Source organism: Centropristis striata, chromosome 18 (genome assembly GCF_030273125.1).
Source record: "Centropristis striata isolate RG_2023a ecotype Rhode Island chromosome 18, C.striata_1.0, whole genome shotgun sequence".
Taxonomy (NCBI): domain Eukaryota; kingdom Metazoa; phylum Chordata; class Actinopteri; order Perciformes; family Serranidae; genus Centropristis; species Centropristis striata.
Genome location: NC_081534.1, coordinates 27,419,987 through 27,439,419, shown reverse-complemented (window position 1 = coordinate 27,439,419; position 19,433 = coordinate 27,419,987). Strand labels below are relative to the sequence as shown.

Genomic DNA, 19,433 nt, shown 5'->3' with positions numbered 1-19,433 from the left:
CACCTCTTCCATAGGGTGCAGTTTGCAACACATAATGCAATGTGACTTTTGAATAAACAAGTCAATCCTAACTACCTCCTACAGTATTTAAAAATGTCTCTTTCCATTTCTGAGTGGCTCTATCAGGGAGAAGCAGCTGACCAGATGACACTGATTTGAAAATGTTTTATCTAGAGTCATGAGTGTTCTGCTTTCTTCCTCCCCTTCTGCTCTTCGCTGTAGTTTTTGTTGTTGTAAATCTCTTTGCTCTACATAAATGCATTAAAATAAAATGGTGCTTGACTCTCCGTCTGATCTCTGCACTCGGGTTCATCCCCTCCAGTGCTTAAAGCAGTGACAGCATCATAATTATAATAATATTACTAATCAGTGCCAGATGATTGCACAGACATAAAAACGTATTTCATTATTATTATTTAAACATCATTTAAGCGGGGTTATATAGCGTCAGATTTAATTCAAATGGGATTTGCATTATTTCCAGTGATGAGTACATCTTCAACACACTGTACTGCATGTTTTAATGTGTGATTATTCAAATTAATAGGGCTGGTATCATGTTAAACTTAATTGAACATAAAACGTATTCCATTTATTCAGAGTAAACTTTCTGTGCACTAATACAGACAGAAGAACACTTCATTTTGCTGTGATCACAAGTTGTGTTTTTCAGGTGAAGGGCAAAAACATTAAAAAACAAAATATGTAAAATAAGACTGAGAAATAAGCAATTAGCACTTCAGTTTGTGAGATTTTTCTGGGTATTCACTAATTAGCAGCTTTTCTTTCTGGCTGCCATCAGTCTGATCAGGTTGTTTAGCCCTTCAGCTACCAAACAAGCCGACCCACTGAAATCACTCAGTCGTTTGATATGGGAAACATAATAAATTTTAACCTGGGGGTGAAACACTGCTCTGAAAGTGAGGAGGAATTTCTCCTCTTTTTCACCCCGTCTGCCAGCCCACAGGGACTGTCCCCGGCTTCCACGCAGCACTAAGAGGTGTGTCAACAGCAGCAGCTCAACAATAATCACAGCCTTCAACATTTCAAGAGAACTCCCATCTTCCCCCGGGTTGTACCAGCGCTTCACATGTCTGTTTGTCCTTACAAAGTTTTAATGATGACAGTGATCAGGTTGCACTATTAAAACTTTAGAAATGTGTTATATATAGTATAGTATTGACCCTATGTAAATCTGTGGCTAGAAAACATCTGTCCAACGAGGAATAATTAGCTATGTAAACAGAAAATCCTTGTCTCAAGCTCTTACAGGTGCAAAAGATGAATCATTTGTAGGTATTTGTTGTATTTACATCTGTATGCATGGAGATACGATAAGATAAGATAAATAAGAAAATAAGATAAATAAAAATATAAATAAATTTATATTTTTATTTATATTTCCCTGTTTTAATTGACTGTTTTTGCTGTTTTAATGTGTATGTAAAGCACTTTGAATTACCCTGTGTTGAATTGTGCTATACAAATAAACTTGCCTTGCCTTGCTTATGCCAACTTAACTAATGGTATTTTGATATTACCTCTGCTGAGAAATTTATTTTTTCCCGCTCAGTTAGTCTGCAGGATTATGGAAAACGACTGGCCTGACTTTCATCAAACTTAGTCAAAGGGTGAAGCATTGACCAAGGAAAAACCCAGTCAATTTTGGATACACAAATTATTTTTCATCTTTGTTAACACTGGAAAAAGGGCATTTGTGCTGCATTCAGTTGTTATTGTATTAATCGGAAAATAATTTGTTTCCCAATAGTATTTCATGGCTAATCTGATCCATTTTCTTTATGTTTCATTGTCATGCAAATATAGTAAACAACTATCCAAGTGTTGTTTAAATGCTCTGAGCAATAAAATATACCACACCTTCTTTGTCGCGTCCATCCCCCCCCCCCCATAATTTGACATAAAGCTCATTAACATAATAGTTGTAAGAATTACTTCTGAGGTATGTTGTGTTATTTTTCTCAAATGTAATTCTAAAACTTCCATATTAATCGCAGCATTTATCAAGTCAGAAATGCTGCACGTATTCGATAATACCTATTTTACTCTTTTCACTCTAAACGGGTCACACATAAACATTAACACATTAAAAAAAAATTCTTTAATTAATTAGCGACACAACAGTTTCATCTGGCAGTAACTGGGCGTAAGTAATAATAATAGTAAGGTTTGTGTGATGCTACCTGTTACAATGTTACATATGTTAAACTCCACTGGGTAAATACCTAGGTGAGAACAAAGCTAAGGCTCAGAACAGCTGGGGTCCTGGCACTGCTCAGCAACCTCCACCAAAGAGGTCACAAAGACTTCCCCACATACCAACTTTGTGTCAGTTGGACACGTCAGTCAGGTTTAGGAGTTAATCAAACTCTTCCTTTCACAGCTTGATAATCGCTCCAGTGAAGGTCAACACTTTCCTCCCTCTGAAAACTGAAAACAACCTGGCTTAAGCACTGCATCCCTTTCCAATGGACTCTGACAATCTCTCCCAGGACACTAACAGTCCTGATCAGAGCTCAAGATAACTGTCTGCTGACTCAGCAGTCCCAGTTGGGACGTAGGAAAACAAACTCTTAAGGTGTGAGTTGAAGGTGAAGTCATGTAAAGTGAAATATAATAACAATCAGAGAACTTTAAACTCTTTACAACATCAAACGGCCTCCATCATTAGACTCTTGATTTGGGCCCTCGTCTAGTCCGTTCATCCCCATTGCACATTTGGGTTTACTGGACCAGAAACCACAACAACAATATAAAGCATTGGCATTCTATCTATATGTATTAGGGTTTGTGCATTTGTGCTGAACCGTCACAGTACTTGGGTCACTGTGTCTAGATTGATGCATGTAATGTGGAACCAAAGTTTACAAGCACAGCCCAAAAAACTTTCAGCTGCACGACATTACCAACAGGCGCTGAGGTTGGCACAGCAAGCATGTTGGCTCACAGGTGAGTCACACAATGGTGACAACAAATGAGACAACAAAGCAGGACAGCAACAGCATCACCAAAATAAAACAGTTGAGGGAATTGGCATTTAGATTGTCATATAGCAAAGGTAAAACTGATTGTAACACTCCTCCTAAACTATTAAACTAATGCAAGTTTTATTTTTTATTATTCTTTGTATTTGGTATTTTCAATTTCAGCGCATAAGCGATGCCTTTAAGTTTTATAGCTCATTGTGACATGTGTCATTTCTTCTTATTTTTAAAATCAAAATAGTTTACCAAAGTTGCCAGTGGTCAAAATATCAGCTGAGTCCCTAGAATAGGAATTTGTCCACATTATCTGCCTTTTGGCAATTTCCCTGTCCCAAACTTGCACCAAAACGTTACTTCTATGAACCGTTACAGCCCTAGTATGCATTCTCTGCATGTATCTATCCACAGTGGGATTAGGACTACATTGTAAATTGAGTAAAAGTTAAAACCATATGGTACCACTTTATATTAAGGTACACGTATTAAACATTAATTAGTTGCTTATTAGCATGCAAATAAGTAACATATTGGCTCTTAATTAGTCATTATTAAGTACTTATTAATGCATTATTCTGCACGGCCTTATTATACAACCAGTAGGCCATTAACTAGGAGTTTTCCCTCAATAACCTCAGAATTATTGCTTATTATTAGTAAGTAAGGAAGTTGTTGTATATGAGTTATGATCGTTATATGCTTTATAATGTGGACTTTATAAGGTGGTAGTACCACAAGAATAATTATTCTCCATTAATAACACTTGATGAATACAATCGGTTCCTACATAACTACCACCTTATAAAGCATATTAAGATCATAACTCATATACAACAACTTCTTTACTTACTAATAATAAACAATAATTCTGAGGTTATGAGGGAAAACTCCTAGTTAATGGCTTACTGGTTGTATAATAAGGCCATGCAGAATAAGACATTAATAAGTACTTAATAATGACTAATTAAGAGCCAATAATTTGCATGCTAATAAGCAACTAAGGAATGATGAATATGTGTACCTTAATATAAAGTTTTACCAACCATATAACTATTGAATCCTCATTTAACCCAAAAATGTCTGATTGAAATGTTCACAAAAAAGTAAGCAACAAGAATGTAACAAGTAACAAGATTTATGCCCCTTGTACAAAGATCTTAACTTACTTCACTGACCCACAGGGTACACTTTACTTATTTTTGCTTTGACTAAATTGCCAAGAAGAAAACAGAATGTTTTGCTCTTCTCCACTGACCTTTGTACTGAGCCGGAGAGAAGAAGCACTCTGTGCCGGAGTTGGATAGACGGGCCACAACCTTCTCCAGAAGGTCAGCCAGCACTGAGGAGAGAAAACAGACACATTTATAAAGTTTATGTAACAGCTACAGTAAACCTCGAGTTCAAAGGGAATTCAAATACATCCGTTCCTTTACTTCAACTATATATAGAATGTGAAAAACATCCTGATATATACACTACTAAGCAGCCCAGTTACAGTGTAAGTGGTCTGAAAAGACACATTTCCTGTGAAGCATACAGTATATGTGTGTTAAATGTCATGTTAAGTCATGGTCACCTAACAGATATATATATATTAAAAAAAAAAAAAAAAAAAAAAAAAAATTTTCTTCTTCTTTTCTCTTCTTTTCTTCTTTAACATATAGCACTCCTTAGCAATGACAGTTAGCTCTTAAAGTTATGTACTTACTCGATTCCTATGGTCTATGTCTAGTACCATCAGGTTGAATGCACTTATTGTAAGTCGCTTTGGACAAAAGCGTCTGCTAAATGACATGTAATGTAAAAAAAATGTAAAAATGTAGCAATCACTGAGTCATTGGCATAAAAGAAAGGCTGAGAGAGTAACTAGTCATATAGACAGCTCAGAAATGAAGCAGCATTTATTCTAGGACGGATAAGTGACACAGAAGATCATGGTTCAGCTGCAAAAACACGTGTAGAATAACAGCATCACTACACTCTGCAAATGTGCATCTGCTCGTAACTATTTGCGGCTTCACTGCCCCGGACTGTCCCTGAGTAAACCCTGACAACACACTGCTTTTAGTGTCATATCAAGCTGCCGTGCAAAGAAACCGCCCACAGTCACTGAAGAGCTAATAGTAGAAATATGAGGGAGCGCTCTCTGACGAGGATTCTTGCAAAATTAATACAGTTAATATAGCAACAAAGTGGAACAGGAGCATGTTTTTTATATTTTCACAGATATTATGAACTAAGTGTGCATTTACTGTTTGTTTTAATTACATTTGAGAGACCTTTAGTACATTCAATGGCAGGAAATGTACACAAAAAAGGTATGGCAGTTGTATTATTACAGTTGCACTAACTTAAAGTATTATTTGCATTTTTGATTACTTTATTTTAGCTGTAATCATTCACTGCCCTCCTGATGAAAGTTCCACATTTCCTACTGAGTCCATCACCCAATGTTGTCACACTGGAAAAAGGGCATTTGTGCTGCATTCAGGTGTTATTGTATTAATCGGAATAATTTGTTTCCCAATAGTATTTCATGGCTAATCTGATCCATTTTCTTTATGTTTCATTGTCATGCAAATATAGTAAACTATCCATGTGTTGTTTAAACGCTCTGAGCAATAAAATATACCACACCTTCTTTGTAGCGTCCATTTTCCCCCCATAATTTGACATAAAGCTCATTAACATAATAGTTGTAAGAATTACTTCTGAGGTATGTTGTATTATTTTTCTCAAATGTAATTCTAAAACTTCCATTTTTTATTGCAGCATTTATCAAGTCAGAAATGCTGCACATATTCGATAATACCTATTTTACTCTTTTCACTCTAAACGGGTCACACATAAACATTAACACATTCATATTTTTAATGTGAAGTCACTGAAGAGCTAATAGTGGAAATAGTGGAAATATGAGGGAGTGCTCTCTGATGAGGATTCTTGCAAAATTAATACAGTTAATATAGCAACAAAGTGGAACAGGAGCATATTTTTTACATTTTCACAGACATTATGAACCAAGTGTGCATTTACTGTTTGCTTTAATTACATTTGAGAGACATTTAGTGCATTCAATGGCAGGAAATGTACACAGAAAAGGTATGGCAGTTGTATTTTTTACAGTTGCATCACTAACTAAACCTATTATTTGCCTTTTTGAATTACTTTCTTTTAGCTGTAATCATTCACTGCCCTCCTGGTGAAAGTTCCACATTTCCTACTGAGTCCAACACCCAATGTTGTCATTTATATTTAATAATTTGGTAAATTATTCTCTCCCAAGCAATGTATAAATGAGGTACAATCTAAGCCGCAGTATATCAAGGCATTAAAAAGTCCATGTAACACAAGTGACACGCAGTTTTACTATTATATTAATGCATCAGTGAACTGAGTGGCATTTAAAATGTATGATGTTTTCTTCACTCTGGCTTTTGAAGATAATACATGCGTTTTCACAGGAATGTAATACCTCATTTGAAATCTCTAAGAATCGCTTATTGCCATTTTACAAATAGTAACATAGTACAAATATACAGCCTGCCCGTTAAATATCATAAACACTAGTTTATTAGGTACTTCTACCTTAAATCTGTGCAATCTAAACGCAGAAGAGCTGCAATAAACGCTGACTTCATGAAGTGTATACATGGTCAGGTTTGGTTGAAACTGTTTCAGAGTTGCTATTTAAATGTATAGTCATTTTGGAGGCTGTAGTTTGCAGCCATATTGTAAATCTATTGGTGTTTCTAACACTGTAATGTTCTCTTGCATGTGCATAAATGCTGATATTTAAAGTAACAGCACCACTTCTGGTCCACCTGAAGTACTGCATTAATAATCTATTTTCAATGTAATTTGATGTACTTTTTAGTCGATTTGAGATCAGAAGGCCGGCATGCAGGGCTGGCCAACTTTTTGTAGTTGCATCAGTGTTATGACAATATTTATCAATTACGACCAACCATGTCATGATATCTTGTCGGGAAGGGGGCTATATAACGCTCCAAAGTTGGGCTAAATTTTGGCTAGGGAAAAACTCACATGGCCTTATTTAAAGCAGTCTCTTAACCTCTGACCTTTAGATTTCTGAATGAAAATGTGTTCTATGGGTACCCAAGAGTCTCACCTTTAAATACATGCCCACTTTCCCAACTTTCAGATGGGGTAGACCATATCTACAGACTTTGAAAAGATTATTAGACCACCCTTGTTTTTCCAATTTCTTGTTTATTTTAATGCCTGGTAAAACTAAAGACACATTTGTTTGGACAAATAAAATGATAACAACAAAAAAGCTCATAAGAGTTTAATTTAAAAGCTGATGTCTAGCCATTTCCCATGGGCTTTTTTTTATAATAAACAAAATCATTATAAAGAAAACCATGGAAAATGTCTAGATATCAGCTCTTGAATTAAACTTATGAGCTATTTTTGTTGTTATCATTATATTTGTCCAAACAAATGTACCTTTAGTTGTACCAGGCATTAAAATGAACAAGAAATTGAAAAAACATGATTTCCATGATTGTATGCGACATCTACACTTCCCAAAAGGCAACCAGTGATTTTTTAATATGCAAGGATATAAGAGGTTTAATGTTAGAATAAAAATAACTTTTAAATTGATTCCGCTTTATTAGCACTCCTTACAAACCCCCTATTCCTCCACAAAAACTCTTGTAAAAAGACTTGAGGAAATAGTTAGTGAAATTATGTTCATGTAACTGCTTAACATGCCACAAAGCAATAAAAGCTTCTGTAAAAAACATGTATTTTTTCTTTATACACAGCAGTGGAGCCAGATCAGAAAACATAATCAACACAATGCAACCCAGTGACTCTGAGCACATGTGAACAGATCTCATTGACATGCTGTTGAGGGAGACCAATTAGACAATCAATAGGCTGACAAGATAGCGAGGTATTGAACGTGCAAACAGGTCTAATCATGAGGGTTTTGATGAAGAGATAGTATACTTAATCATTTTTCTTTTTTGCAGCTGTGTAGAAGCCTGTCAGAGACACAAGCGATAATCACTGTGTCTTCATTCACAGAGCTAGACATAAGTAAATGTTAACTAAATTGCCTAGGAAGTAGGTTAATTTAGTAGTCAGCTTATAAATGCTACAATTTCCCTCATTGAATGTTTCCCCAAAAAGTTGAATGCTGGGGTTTTCGCGTTGTTAATGGCGTGCCACATAAAATAGCACTTCTACCACAGAGGGAGGCTTAAAAGATAATAAATTTTGATCATGCTATTCCAGTGAAAAGCCTTAAATGAGCGCCGTGCTGCAGAGAGTGGATGCTTTCACAGGCGGAGTTCAACAGTGTGCTGATGAAAGGCAGCAATCACTGTATAGTGCATGCATTAATGACAAGATCGTCAGCCCTCCTTCATTTTCAATGTATTTTCGTCCTCCTTGAATCACAGCTATTTACTCCTACGTGAGGAGAAGGAGGCGTCGGTGCCGTTTCATAGTGGCTGTCAATGGCCGTGATGAGGATGTCTTAAAAGGTTCACGGACATCAGATCTATGTAATCATGGAGAGGAGGTGTGTGTGGTGCACCTGCAGCTCAATAGAAGCTGATAATGTGGTTAAATACAGAATCCATGTTGAAGTATATATTGTTCTTCCTATGCATAACACATTCACACTAAACCTTATAGGGAGCTAATTGGAAACTGATGTAAAGGTCGAAGGTGACTTATTTTTATTTCACACTTAACTGGCTCATTTGTGTATGAATTATGAACATGTGGAGGTGCACACATTACAGCTGCACATTCTTTATCATAAATACCAATGTGTGTGTGTGTGTGTGTGTGTGTGTGTGTGTGTGTGTGTGTGTGTGTGTGTGTGTGTGTGTGTGTGTGTGTGTGTGTGTGTGTGTGTGTGTGTGTGTGTGTGGAAAGTTTGTTTCCATGGGGACATACTGTATATAGTATGACTTGTATATACAGCACTGGGTACAAAGTAACCTTGACACTGACAGAATGACTATCAGCCCACAACAGTGAGAAATAAAAGGTTAAAAGGATTAAATTTGAACATTTAATAGGACATATGTTGTTTTTCCTCAGGTTCAGTATAACAAACTTTAGCTGTGGTGCTGTTTGACCTCATTGTTTTTCACACTCAGCAGTTAAAGTAGTTTTAATTTTGTGAATATTAAGATTATTAAGATATTCTCTTATTAGTCCCATAACGGGGAAATTCAACCTCTGCATTTAACCCTTCCTTTTACACACCAGTGAACACACACCATGCTAGGAGCAGTGGACAGCATATTTTTGTGCCCAGGGAGCAGTGGTGGGGGTTATATGCCTTGCTCAAGGGCACCTCAGCCCTTAACCCGTGAGTCCTGGGATTCAAAACATGCAACCCTCCGGTTACTAGCCTGATTCTCTAACCTCTAGGCCACATTTTGTGAGTTCATTGTGTTTATTTGTTTGACTAAAAAAGCTAAGAGGGAGCATGTGACCTTGCAACCCAAACACATCTCCCAGCTGGAACTATCAGGGAGAGGGGAATTTGTTTTGAATGTGCAAAAAAAAACAACATTTGGTGCATCTTTCTTGACCATTTGGTTATATCTTCTTTGCAACAAGAAGTGTTTATTTCAGGTATTTTCAAGTCTTTGTTTATTGAGGGTTTTTCTTTTATATAAAGCTTTATTAAATAAATAGTAAATTACCAGTTATACTCCCCCTTCCTTAGTCATTGCTGATATTTATTTTTCAAGATATATTATGCCTATTGTGTTGTTATTATTATTATGCTACTAGAACAGGGGTGGTCAACCTGTGGCTCCAGAGCCTCATGTAGCTCTTTAGGCCGCCTGCAGGGGCTCCCCTTGGCTGAGACAAAAAAATTATATATGTTTTTACATTAAAATTTTCATTTATCAATGGTGTAGACCAAAAACCATTTGTATTCCTCAATTGTAAAATTGTATAGCCTTTTTACAGCATATTAACAAAGTTTTGACATTTAAGTCAACTAAAATGTGCTTCATAGCTTAAGAAAGTCTCCAGCCCGGCCCCTTAACCTTTAAGCCGACTCTACCGTCTGTGTTTGACCAACAATGAAAATATGATGCATTTTTCTTGTTAATACAAATATTTCTGTTAAATTTTGGGGTCTTTGTTTTTATCCTTGTGGTATCGAAAATGGTATCGAGTATCAAATATTTTCCAGAGTATTGGTATCGAGTTGAAAATTTTAGTATCGTGACAACCCTAGTACTAGAAGGTAGAAATCCTGGCTGCATGACAAATCTGCAGCCATCCAGTGAACCAGCAGCTTACCTTTTCCAGTTAAGACGTTTGGTTTGGAGGTCATGGCTTTACAGTACTGTCTCCTGCAGATCTCCATCCACTTCTCCTCATTCTTGAAGTCTTTGGAAGATGCCAAAAATGTGCTGATCTCAGCCTCTGTAAGATGGGAAAACATTACAGATGAGAAATCATAATAATGCACCAGTTAACATTGACAGCTTCATCAATGTTCCTCTTACCCTGTGAGCTATGGTGGATCTTTGGTGGGTCCAAAGTGTAGCAGTGAGGCAGAGGGTAACTGGAAAACATGGGCCAGGGGAAAGGATCTTCTCCCTGAAATGAGCAGATAAATAAATCCAATTGACCGTTTGTGCAGCTCATTACACCCTGATGCAATTATTAAAAACAACCCGCAAGATTCATTGTATCTGCATCATCGTCTTTGATTCATCTCTGCACTGCTCTGAATAGATAATTGCATGTCTGGTTATGAGTTTGCAGGGTTATTGATGTGTCATTATGTTGGTTTGTTGGCATTTGTTTGTAATTTAAAAACATTTTAACAGTGCAGTGGAGTTAAACAATGACTTGTAGATGAATTAATTGCCAAGCACAGAGCTGGTATTAAATTATGTGTTTGTTTATATTTGTATTCCATCAGTTTTTTTTCTTCCTTAATATCTTTTTTTCAAACCCTCTTGTCATTTAGTTTTGCTTTCATTACGCTTGTCATATTTTTGTTTGGAAGAACCCTAACTTTTGAGTAATAGCTCAGCATGTGACTTGCCAAAATAAAGTGCTCTAAATGTTAATGGGGTTTAGAAAGCGGGCTTGTTTATTTGATTGTCTGTGCTCTCTGCTCATGATAATCCCTGTTGGTATTTGAGTCTGCCTCTCAGGTGATGTGCTGCTCTGATAACGTCAGAAGAAGAAGCACTGAGCTCTGTATGCTGGTAAGGCCCTGATGATTGCATTCAATCCCTATACAGCTTCTAGTGCTGCTGCTGTGGGTAATAGTTCTGCTTGCAACAGGATTGAGGTACCTAATTTTTGCATTTGTGCCTTTTTTCAGTAATTTCAATCAGATCTTATGTCAAAAGTTTATCTATAGACCTCAAATTGGGACCTGAACGCACTGCTTTCTTATTTTTCTTTTATTAAGTAATTATCATTTTTTTATTATATTATATATAAATGTATGTTATATATATTATATATTTTTTCTTGATATGTATCCGGGTTATGAGACTTTGCTGTTCCCCTCTGGCTCGGGTCTCCTGGACTCAATCTCTGGCCCTTTTCATTTCATATGAGTGGACAATTGGGGACATTTTGTTGGACCGACATGTTTTTGTGCACATTTTCTTTTTACGTTAATGATTAAGTGGTGGCTGGCTGTCTGTTGCTTCTGTTTTGTTTTATCTGTTTGTTTACTTTCATTATTTTTTTTCCCTGTTGGGTTTTTTCTATGTTTCTTGTACTGTATGTGTCTGTATATATATATATGTGCCAAAACTTTGCATAAATAAAATTTACAAAAAAAAAAAGTTTATCTTATTGTATCTCTTAATGCTGTTTCTCCATACACTATGTAATTCAGGTGAAAAGAATCAGTGGTGGAAGAAGTATTGAAATCCTAAACTTAAGTAAAAGCACTAAAAAGTGCTGAAATACTACTAAGTCATGCATTCAAACCCCCTAAGGAGGTATCATCAGCAAAATATACTTAAAGTATGAAAAGTTAGTATTGATTGTGCAATAAAATGTTCCCTGTCAGTGTTTTACTTTTATATATGATGTTTTTGGATTCATATTACTGCTACATTAATGTTTATGTTGCATTTTACTGCTTGTAGATGTTTAAGGTAGTGCTCATTTTAACTCCTTTATATACTGTTGGGTGGTTTAATCTACAGCAATGCATCATATTATAGAGGATCATTATGCTTGTGGCATTGCTCTCCTGTGAGAACCACGGATCTCTAAAAAGGTCAACTTTTCATGGTGTCAGAGAAAAGGTTTTCAGCTTCATGCAGATGCATTTTGCAGTTGATCCAAGAGGGGTTTTAAGGGTTTTAGTTTATTTAGCTTAAAAAGTAGGAGGATTTTCAGTTTTATCTCAGACATTCAACATTAACACATATGGAGAAAATACAGTTTTCAATGGACAGTAAGGGGATGAAAAACTGTCTTCTGAAAAGTAATTAAAGCTGCTAGATAAATCGTGATAATAGCAATATTTGACTTTGAGATATAGTGGAATACAAGTATAAAGTTTCATAGAATGGAAATACCCAAGTACCTTAAATTTGTACATCAGTACTTGAATATATGTACTTTGTTCCATTTCATTAGTGGACAATTTAACTAGTAATTTAACTTGTTTTGTGCTTAAAATGAGCCTAATTTTAACATTTTAGACTGGAAGCTATCAGAATCAGCCTCATAAAACCCAACATGAATGATAACTGAATAATCATAGGAAGTAAACTCTTTTTGATGTCATGTAAGCACATAAAGTCCCAGAAGTATGATCAAAGGCATGACCTTGGTGTACATAGAGCAGGGATGGGCAACTTAAATGCTGGATTGGGCCACAATTTTTCATGGACACTATCACAGGGCCACATATAGGACTGTGCACTTAACCAGATATGATGAAACTGCAATTTTAAATATGTTTACAGTGCAGTAACTAAACATATTTCATGCTCAAATGCATGTACACTGCAAAAAAAGGGTGTCTGAAAACAAGATAAAAACACTAAATCTGAGGGAAATGATCTTGCTGCATGGACAGCTAATTTCACTTGACAAGATTTCTTGAATTAAGATTATTAAATCTAGAAATACACTCAAAATAAGAAATTAACTCTTAAAACAAAATATATTATCTAACACTTCTAAATCTAAGTTTGTTTTAACTTAAGAACCAAATAATGTGCAGTGTATAACAGTATAAATAGGAATACAAAAGGTTTGAAGCAAATAAAAAATATCCACAGTGCTTTTTCAGTGCAAGAACAGCAGACCAACATTAATTGCAAGTAAGTCATTTTGTGCATTTTTACACTGCACTTTTAAGATTTAATGCTCAAATGCATGTAGTTGTACTGAGGGCCACTTCAATTGAGGGTGCGGGCCGTATGCGGCCCCCGGGCCTCCAGTTGCCCATCCCTGACTTAGAGGTACCTACAATCCAGCACACAGGGCAGAACTTGACGGTTCACAGTTTTGGTCCTAATGTCTCCTGGTGAATGAGCTCTTTTGTGCATAGATATGAAACAGGGCCGTGCATGTGGAGTGATCTTTGCATAGAGATTTAAGAGTTTCACTATTGACAATACTTGACGATTTTTCAAAGCTCTCCTGGCATTCAGTTTCATCGAGTTTCTTTTTATGTGGTAAATATTTTGACAGACACTTTGAAATGTCAGGATTAAGCACAATGATTCTTCTTCTCTATTTTCATTTTCTATTTGTTTTACAAACTTCACACAAAATCAGTACTTATTTAGCAGCTTTCTGGTCCCTGAACTCCCCACAGGTGACAGGAGAGATGAATAAAACAAACGTGTGAAACACCAAAGAAACACACACTAAACTAATTTACACTCTCCCCTTTTGAAATCTCTTTCACATCCTTTCTCTGACCTCAGCGTAAATTAGTTTCCTGTTTTGTCTTTTGAGTAACGACACCTTAATAATTTATACCCATCCCAAAACATGCTGAGCAAATAAAGCTGCAGGCTGCAAACAAGGACTAAAGCCCTGTTTGTAAGAACAAGATCACCAGCAGCACAAACTGAGTTTATATTAATGAAGAATTACATTATGTTGTGATTAAAGAATATTCAAAGGACAGGCAAAAACGGATCATTTAGTCATTTAGTCACTTTAATCCGCCGCAATGATGAGCCTAAAGAAGATAAATGATCAGTGGGGCACCGTGGAACGATTTGATGAAAAGCAATCACAGTTCACATGCCAAATAAGCAGTGATATAGGCCTGAATCAGTCTGTGGAGCTGTCCAAAGTTCTGAAATGTTAATGAGATTTTCTTCCCTGAATGAATGGAAAACAACATTTCACTGAACAGTAATTATTAAGATTCTTTGGACAGTTTAACTTCTACACAATGTCAATCGACTTCCACCTCACAGAAATACTACCATTGAGGTGATTTCTCTAAATCTGAATCTAAATCAGGGCTCTCAAACTCAAATTACCTGGGAGCCGCTGGAGGCAGCATCGAAATGACCAAAAAAGACACAAAATTACTAAAAAAAGACACAAAATGACAGAAAAAAACCTAAATTACTTAAAAAAGATACAAATTGACCACAAAAATACACAGAATCAACAAAAAAGACACAAAATTATTTAAAAAAAGACACAAAATGGCCAAAAAAGACACAAAATGACAGAAAAAAATCCTAAATTACTTTAAAAAGAAACCAAATGACCAAAAAACGAAACAAAATGACCAAAAAAAGTAATTAAAGGGACCTTCCACACACAACACGGTAAAGTGCCATTCATATAAAACTCACATTAAACTTTCATATCAAGGTGGGGGCCACAAAATATCGTCACAAGGGCCGCAATTGGCCCGCGGGCCGCGAGTTTGAGCCCCATGCTCTACACAGGTTTCTGCAAATTAAATGCAGATTCTGGAGGCAACAGAACCAGGACTTTGGCATCAGAAGCATTTTCAATTGTAGTCCGAGTCGTATTAACCAATCATGATTTGAGGTTGAATGTGGGTGAACAGTCCATGTGGAGAGCAAATGGCAACACGCATTGGCCGAAAAGCTCAGATTCCATCGATGATAAATATTTGGTATCAGATGAAGATTTAGCTTTCTATTAGTTTCTTTAATTAATTTATCTGCATTCACATTCAATTATCTGTTCATAGAGATTCGCCAATAGTAGATGTCATCCCTTAACTCCAACTCCAATGTCTCAATTGACAGTTTAAAAAACAACAACTGACAATTAAGAAAAGGCAGGCATGTTGTCGACAGCAAACCACTTGTTCACTTTAACTCCAGTGGGGAAAAAAAACTCAAAAAAACTCAAAAACAAAAAAGGTGGAAAAACATGATGACAACAGAATGAAATGATTTCTGAATCCTTTTCCACTTACATTTAATTTAATAGAATACAAAGACAAGTTATTTAATGTTCAATCTAATCATCTTTTTATGTTTTTGTAGATGTATACAATCTAGGGTTGCAAAATTCTGCAAATTTTCAACCTTGGAAACTTTCCATGGGAATTAACGGGAAATTATGGGAATAAACAGGCCATTTACAAAATTAAAGGTTAGCCCTTAACAGGGAACTTAAATATATTTGGGGAAATATATTTTAGCATAATCTTGACTAAAAAAAACAGATTTCATGCAAGTACACAGCACACTGCTTACTGCAGGCCTGCTGAGACCACGCCCCCTACTGATGCCACGCCCCCTAAATGCACTGTGCATTTCTTCCCTCAGATGTTCAATTGAACATTTACATGTTGGAGGGAGAGGGGCTCTTTTCATCTAACATTCTGAAGGGAACTTTTTACTTAATTCTTGAATGGGTCGGGTGGGGTAACTAAACATTCATATTTTTGTTGTTCAATGAAAGAATTGATTGTTCAATAAAATAATTGGTAACACTTTACATTAAGGTCCTGTTAATAACCATTAATTAACAAGTAATATAAATAAATGGCATTATAATACAGTTAATAGCAGGCTATAAGAGATTTATAAGCGCTTATAAGAAACTTGTTAACAGTTTGCAAATGCTTAAGAACATTAATAAAAGCCTCATATCTTATAATTGTTCATAATAGCATTACAAACACCCATTACGTCCTTGCCATGCCTTTATTAATCTTCTTTTGTTGCTTATTGATATTAAAATATACTTTATTGCTCATCTATTACAAGTTAACTATGCACTTGTTAACAGTTAACTATGCTTTCTGCAGCTACCTGATCTAAAGCGAGAAATAATGTAAACTTAACTTCTCATGGAAAGTTTCTTGAAATGTCCCAGAAATGTTCCACCACTTTGCAACCCGACTACAATCATTGTGTATATTTTTACACAGCTTCCTCCAACTTTTTGGGGGGAATCTAGGTTGTAATTTTCCCTTCACTTCCACCTACAGGAAGTGAAAAACAATCACAGATTGTAGCAATTCAAAAGCAGGTAAGTAAAGTAAGAGCACGGCTGACCTCTTGTAGTGCTCGAGGAGGAAGCTTCCTCTCAGACGGACCTCCCACCGCTCCTACACGAACCAGCACATGAGTCCTCTCCACTGATACGTTGTCTATGATGAACTCCCTGAGAGGTTCAACGGAAAGACAAGTCAAGTCAAGTCACAGTTTATTTATAGAGCACATTTAAAAACAACCTCAGTTGACCAAAGTGCTGTACAGTTATTAAAATAGAATAAATCATACACAACTGGATATAAATAAAACAATAAAAAGAATAAAATACTAAAAACAGTAAAACAATAAAATTAAATAGAATAAAATAGTAATAAAAACTCAATCCAAAACAGAGTTAGAGATAAAAAAGACAAATAAAAGGGTAAAAAAAGCAAAAAGAAAGCCAAGGATTCTTGCCTAGCTAAGACTGAACGCCAAGGAGAATAAATAGGTTTTTAATAATGTTTTAAAGTGCTCAATAGACTGTGCAGCTCTGACCTGGAGAGGTAGGCTGTTCCACAGCTTTGGGGCCGCCACAGAGAAGGCTCTTTCCCCACGAGTACAGAGCAAAGGGGATTAGACGAAGATGGAAGCATAAGAAGTGGTTCAAAAGGAGCCAAAATAAAATAGACAATGCACTCAGGCCCGAGCATAGTGTATCTCTAAGATGACCTTACAAAAAAGGACACTGGACAATGCATGTACATCTAATTTAACATGTATTTCATAATAGTTTTGGTAGACAAGGTCATGCTATTTAATATGCCATCCAATTCTCTAACACTTTGAAACTTCTCCAATTTACTGGAGCTCGGATAACTTTCTTTGAAAAGTCTTCTAAAAGACTTTGTGCACACTGAAGCCTTTGAATGACTGTATCATTGCTGCAAGACAAGTAAGGAAAGAAGAGAAAAAAGGTTTCAATGTTCGAATTTCAGATAAGATCAGAGAATATTCCAATTATAAAGGCACTTTGGGGTCGAAGGGTGTCAGCCTTGGTGGATAGTTCTTACAGCTAAAGCAATTTGGGCTTAAATTTGGTAATAAAGGAGACTATTTTCTTGAGCAGTGCTCATTCTAACAGCCTGTTTGGCACAAAATGAAATTTGCATACATTTCTTTGTGAATAAAATTTAAAAAAAAAGCCACATCAGTCAAAGCTCAAACAGCTGGGGTCAAATAAAATGTGCAGATTGCTTCGGGTGTCGGGGATATTGAACGGGTCAGAGCAGAAAAGGAATAAAGAGAATTGAGGGAAATGAATGACAACATTAAGTAAGGTGAGTAAAAGAAATCGGATTTCAAAAAGTAAAAAAAAAAAAAATACATTGAACGGGAGTGAGAAGGAGGAAGAAAAGAAGGTAAAAAGCAAAAAAAAAAAAAAGATAATGATGTCTGGGATGATAATGGAAGCATGAGGGGAAGAGAGGGCACAGAAGGGAGATGGAAGAATAAATTAACAAGTCATCATTCTCCAAAAAAACTGAGCCAGGACTCAGACATGCAATGTGAGTTGGCATTTCAGGGCCATTTCCATTCATAACCAATAGCCACAGCTCTGCCTGCCATTACCAAGAGAGAGGGGCTCTTGAACACCCACTTTCAGCAATGGCCTTTTCACTGTCTTTCCGATTTATTTCATTTTATTTGTGACAAGGCAGACAAACAAACAATTTCTCATCCTGAGCAATGATTAAATTTGAAAGTGCTCCGTCACATCGCGCTGATGCACGGAGGAGCAAAGAGCCTCTGCTGAACGAGGGAGAGAATGAGTGTGTGCAAGATGAGTGCGCTCAATGTGGAAACTATTGAAATGTCTAACTGTCTAAAATAACATTCTTCAGTTCAACTCAGGTCTGGCTCGAAGAAAGTAAACTTTCTTTTAAAGCTGTGGAGGGAAATGTCCAAAGTACAGGAAGCAGAAATATGCTTCTTTGTTTGAGTTTGATAAGAAACTGAACATCAAGCTAATTTATTTATCTGAAGCATAAAGACTGGAGTTAAGAAGAAAGTTATACATAAAAATAAAATGTAGAAAAGACAATTTGTGTGGTGTTTTTTAAGAGTGTTAGGAACTTCAGACTGACATTTATCCTTTCTTCTCTTGGAAAGAAAGCAAATATTTTTCAAAATGTTGAAACAATTTCCTTCACTGAGAAGAGAGCTTTTCTGTGTTCTCAAAGTATATTACATTAAATAAGATTATAAGGCTCGCATTATTCTGTGTTCTCCCTTATTGTGAATTAATCCGATGAACAGACCAAAACCAACAAGGCGTCAGTTTGTTTCTGATCCATAAAGAAAAGCTTGAGCTAAATCAAAACTTGGCTGAGATGTGAAGGACTGTGAAAAATAATCAATAAAACTAACGAAAGAGCATTACATTACACTAATAAACAGTGTTAATGCATTCTTATCTGTGAATTATGGCAAAATTTAATTTACTTTTATACAATATAGCACTAGTTCCCAACATTTTATCATTAAAATACTGCAAAACATTTCCATCACTGAGTAAATTGATAAACACAGACAAAGTGTTTTTTCATAAATGCATAATGATAACAGTACAGAACAACTGATAAACTTAATTAACCCAAATAGCAATGCAGTTATTGCAGGAAGAGTTTGGATTTACATATTGCATCAGAGATTAATTTTCCTAATATTTTTAGGACCTTTTAATACAATTCTCTGTCTGTGTTTTTTGAATATTTAACAATCATACAAACTAAACCCTCTGGAGTCCATGAAAGCTCCGGAGCACGACTTCTCCATGACGTCATGAGGTAAAAACGAAGCAGCATGGAGCCCTGCTGTCAGTTTTGGCTTTTCCACAAGTTTCCATGTCCAATTTAGTATGACAACTTTTTTTCAGCAAAGGCAAAAATCACCACAACCAAGTGTAACATGATTTTACTTT

General features: G+C 36.0%; 1 protein-coding gene across 1 annotated transcript in view; it reads right to left on the bottom strand.

The window, feature by feature from the left end:
• The window catches only part of tbc1d32 (TBC1 domain family, member 32), a 120,640-nt gene that overhangs the window by 49,144 nt on the left and 52,063 nt on the right, over nt 1–19,433 (bottom strand). The window contains exons 25-28 of the mRNA XM_059356643.1: nt 16,532–16,640; nt 10,529–10,622; nt 10,320–10,445; nt 4,258–4,341 (exon numbers count right to left, since the gene is read on the bottom strand). Of these exons, the coding sequence (XP_059212626.1) occupies nt 4,258–4,341; nt 10,320–10,445; nt 10,529–10,622; nt 16,532–16,640 (413 nt within the window). The remainder of the gene's footprint in view (nt 1–4,257; nt 4,342–10,319; nt 10,446–10,528; nt 10,623–16,531; nt 16,641–19,433) is intronic.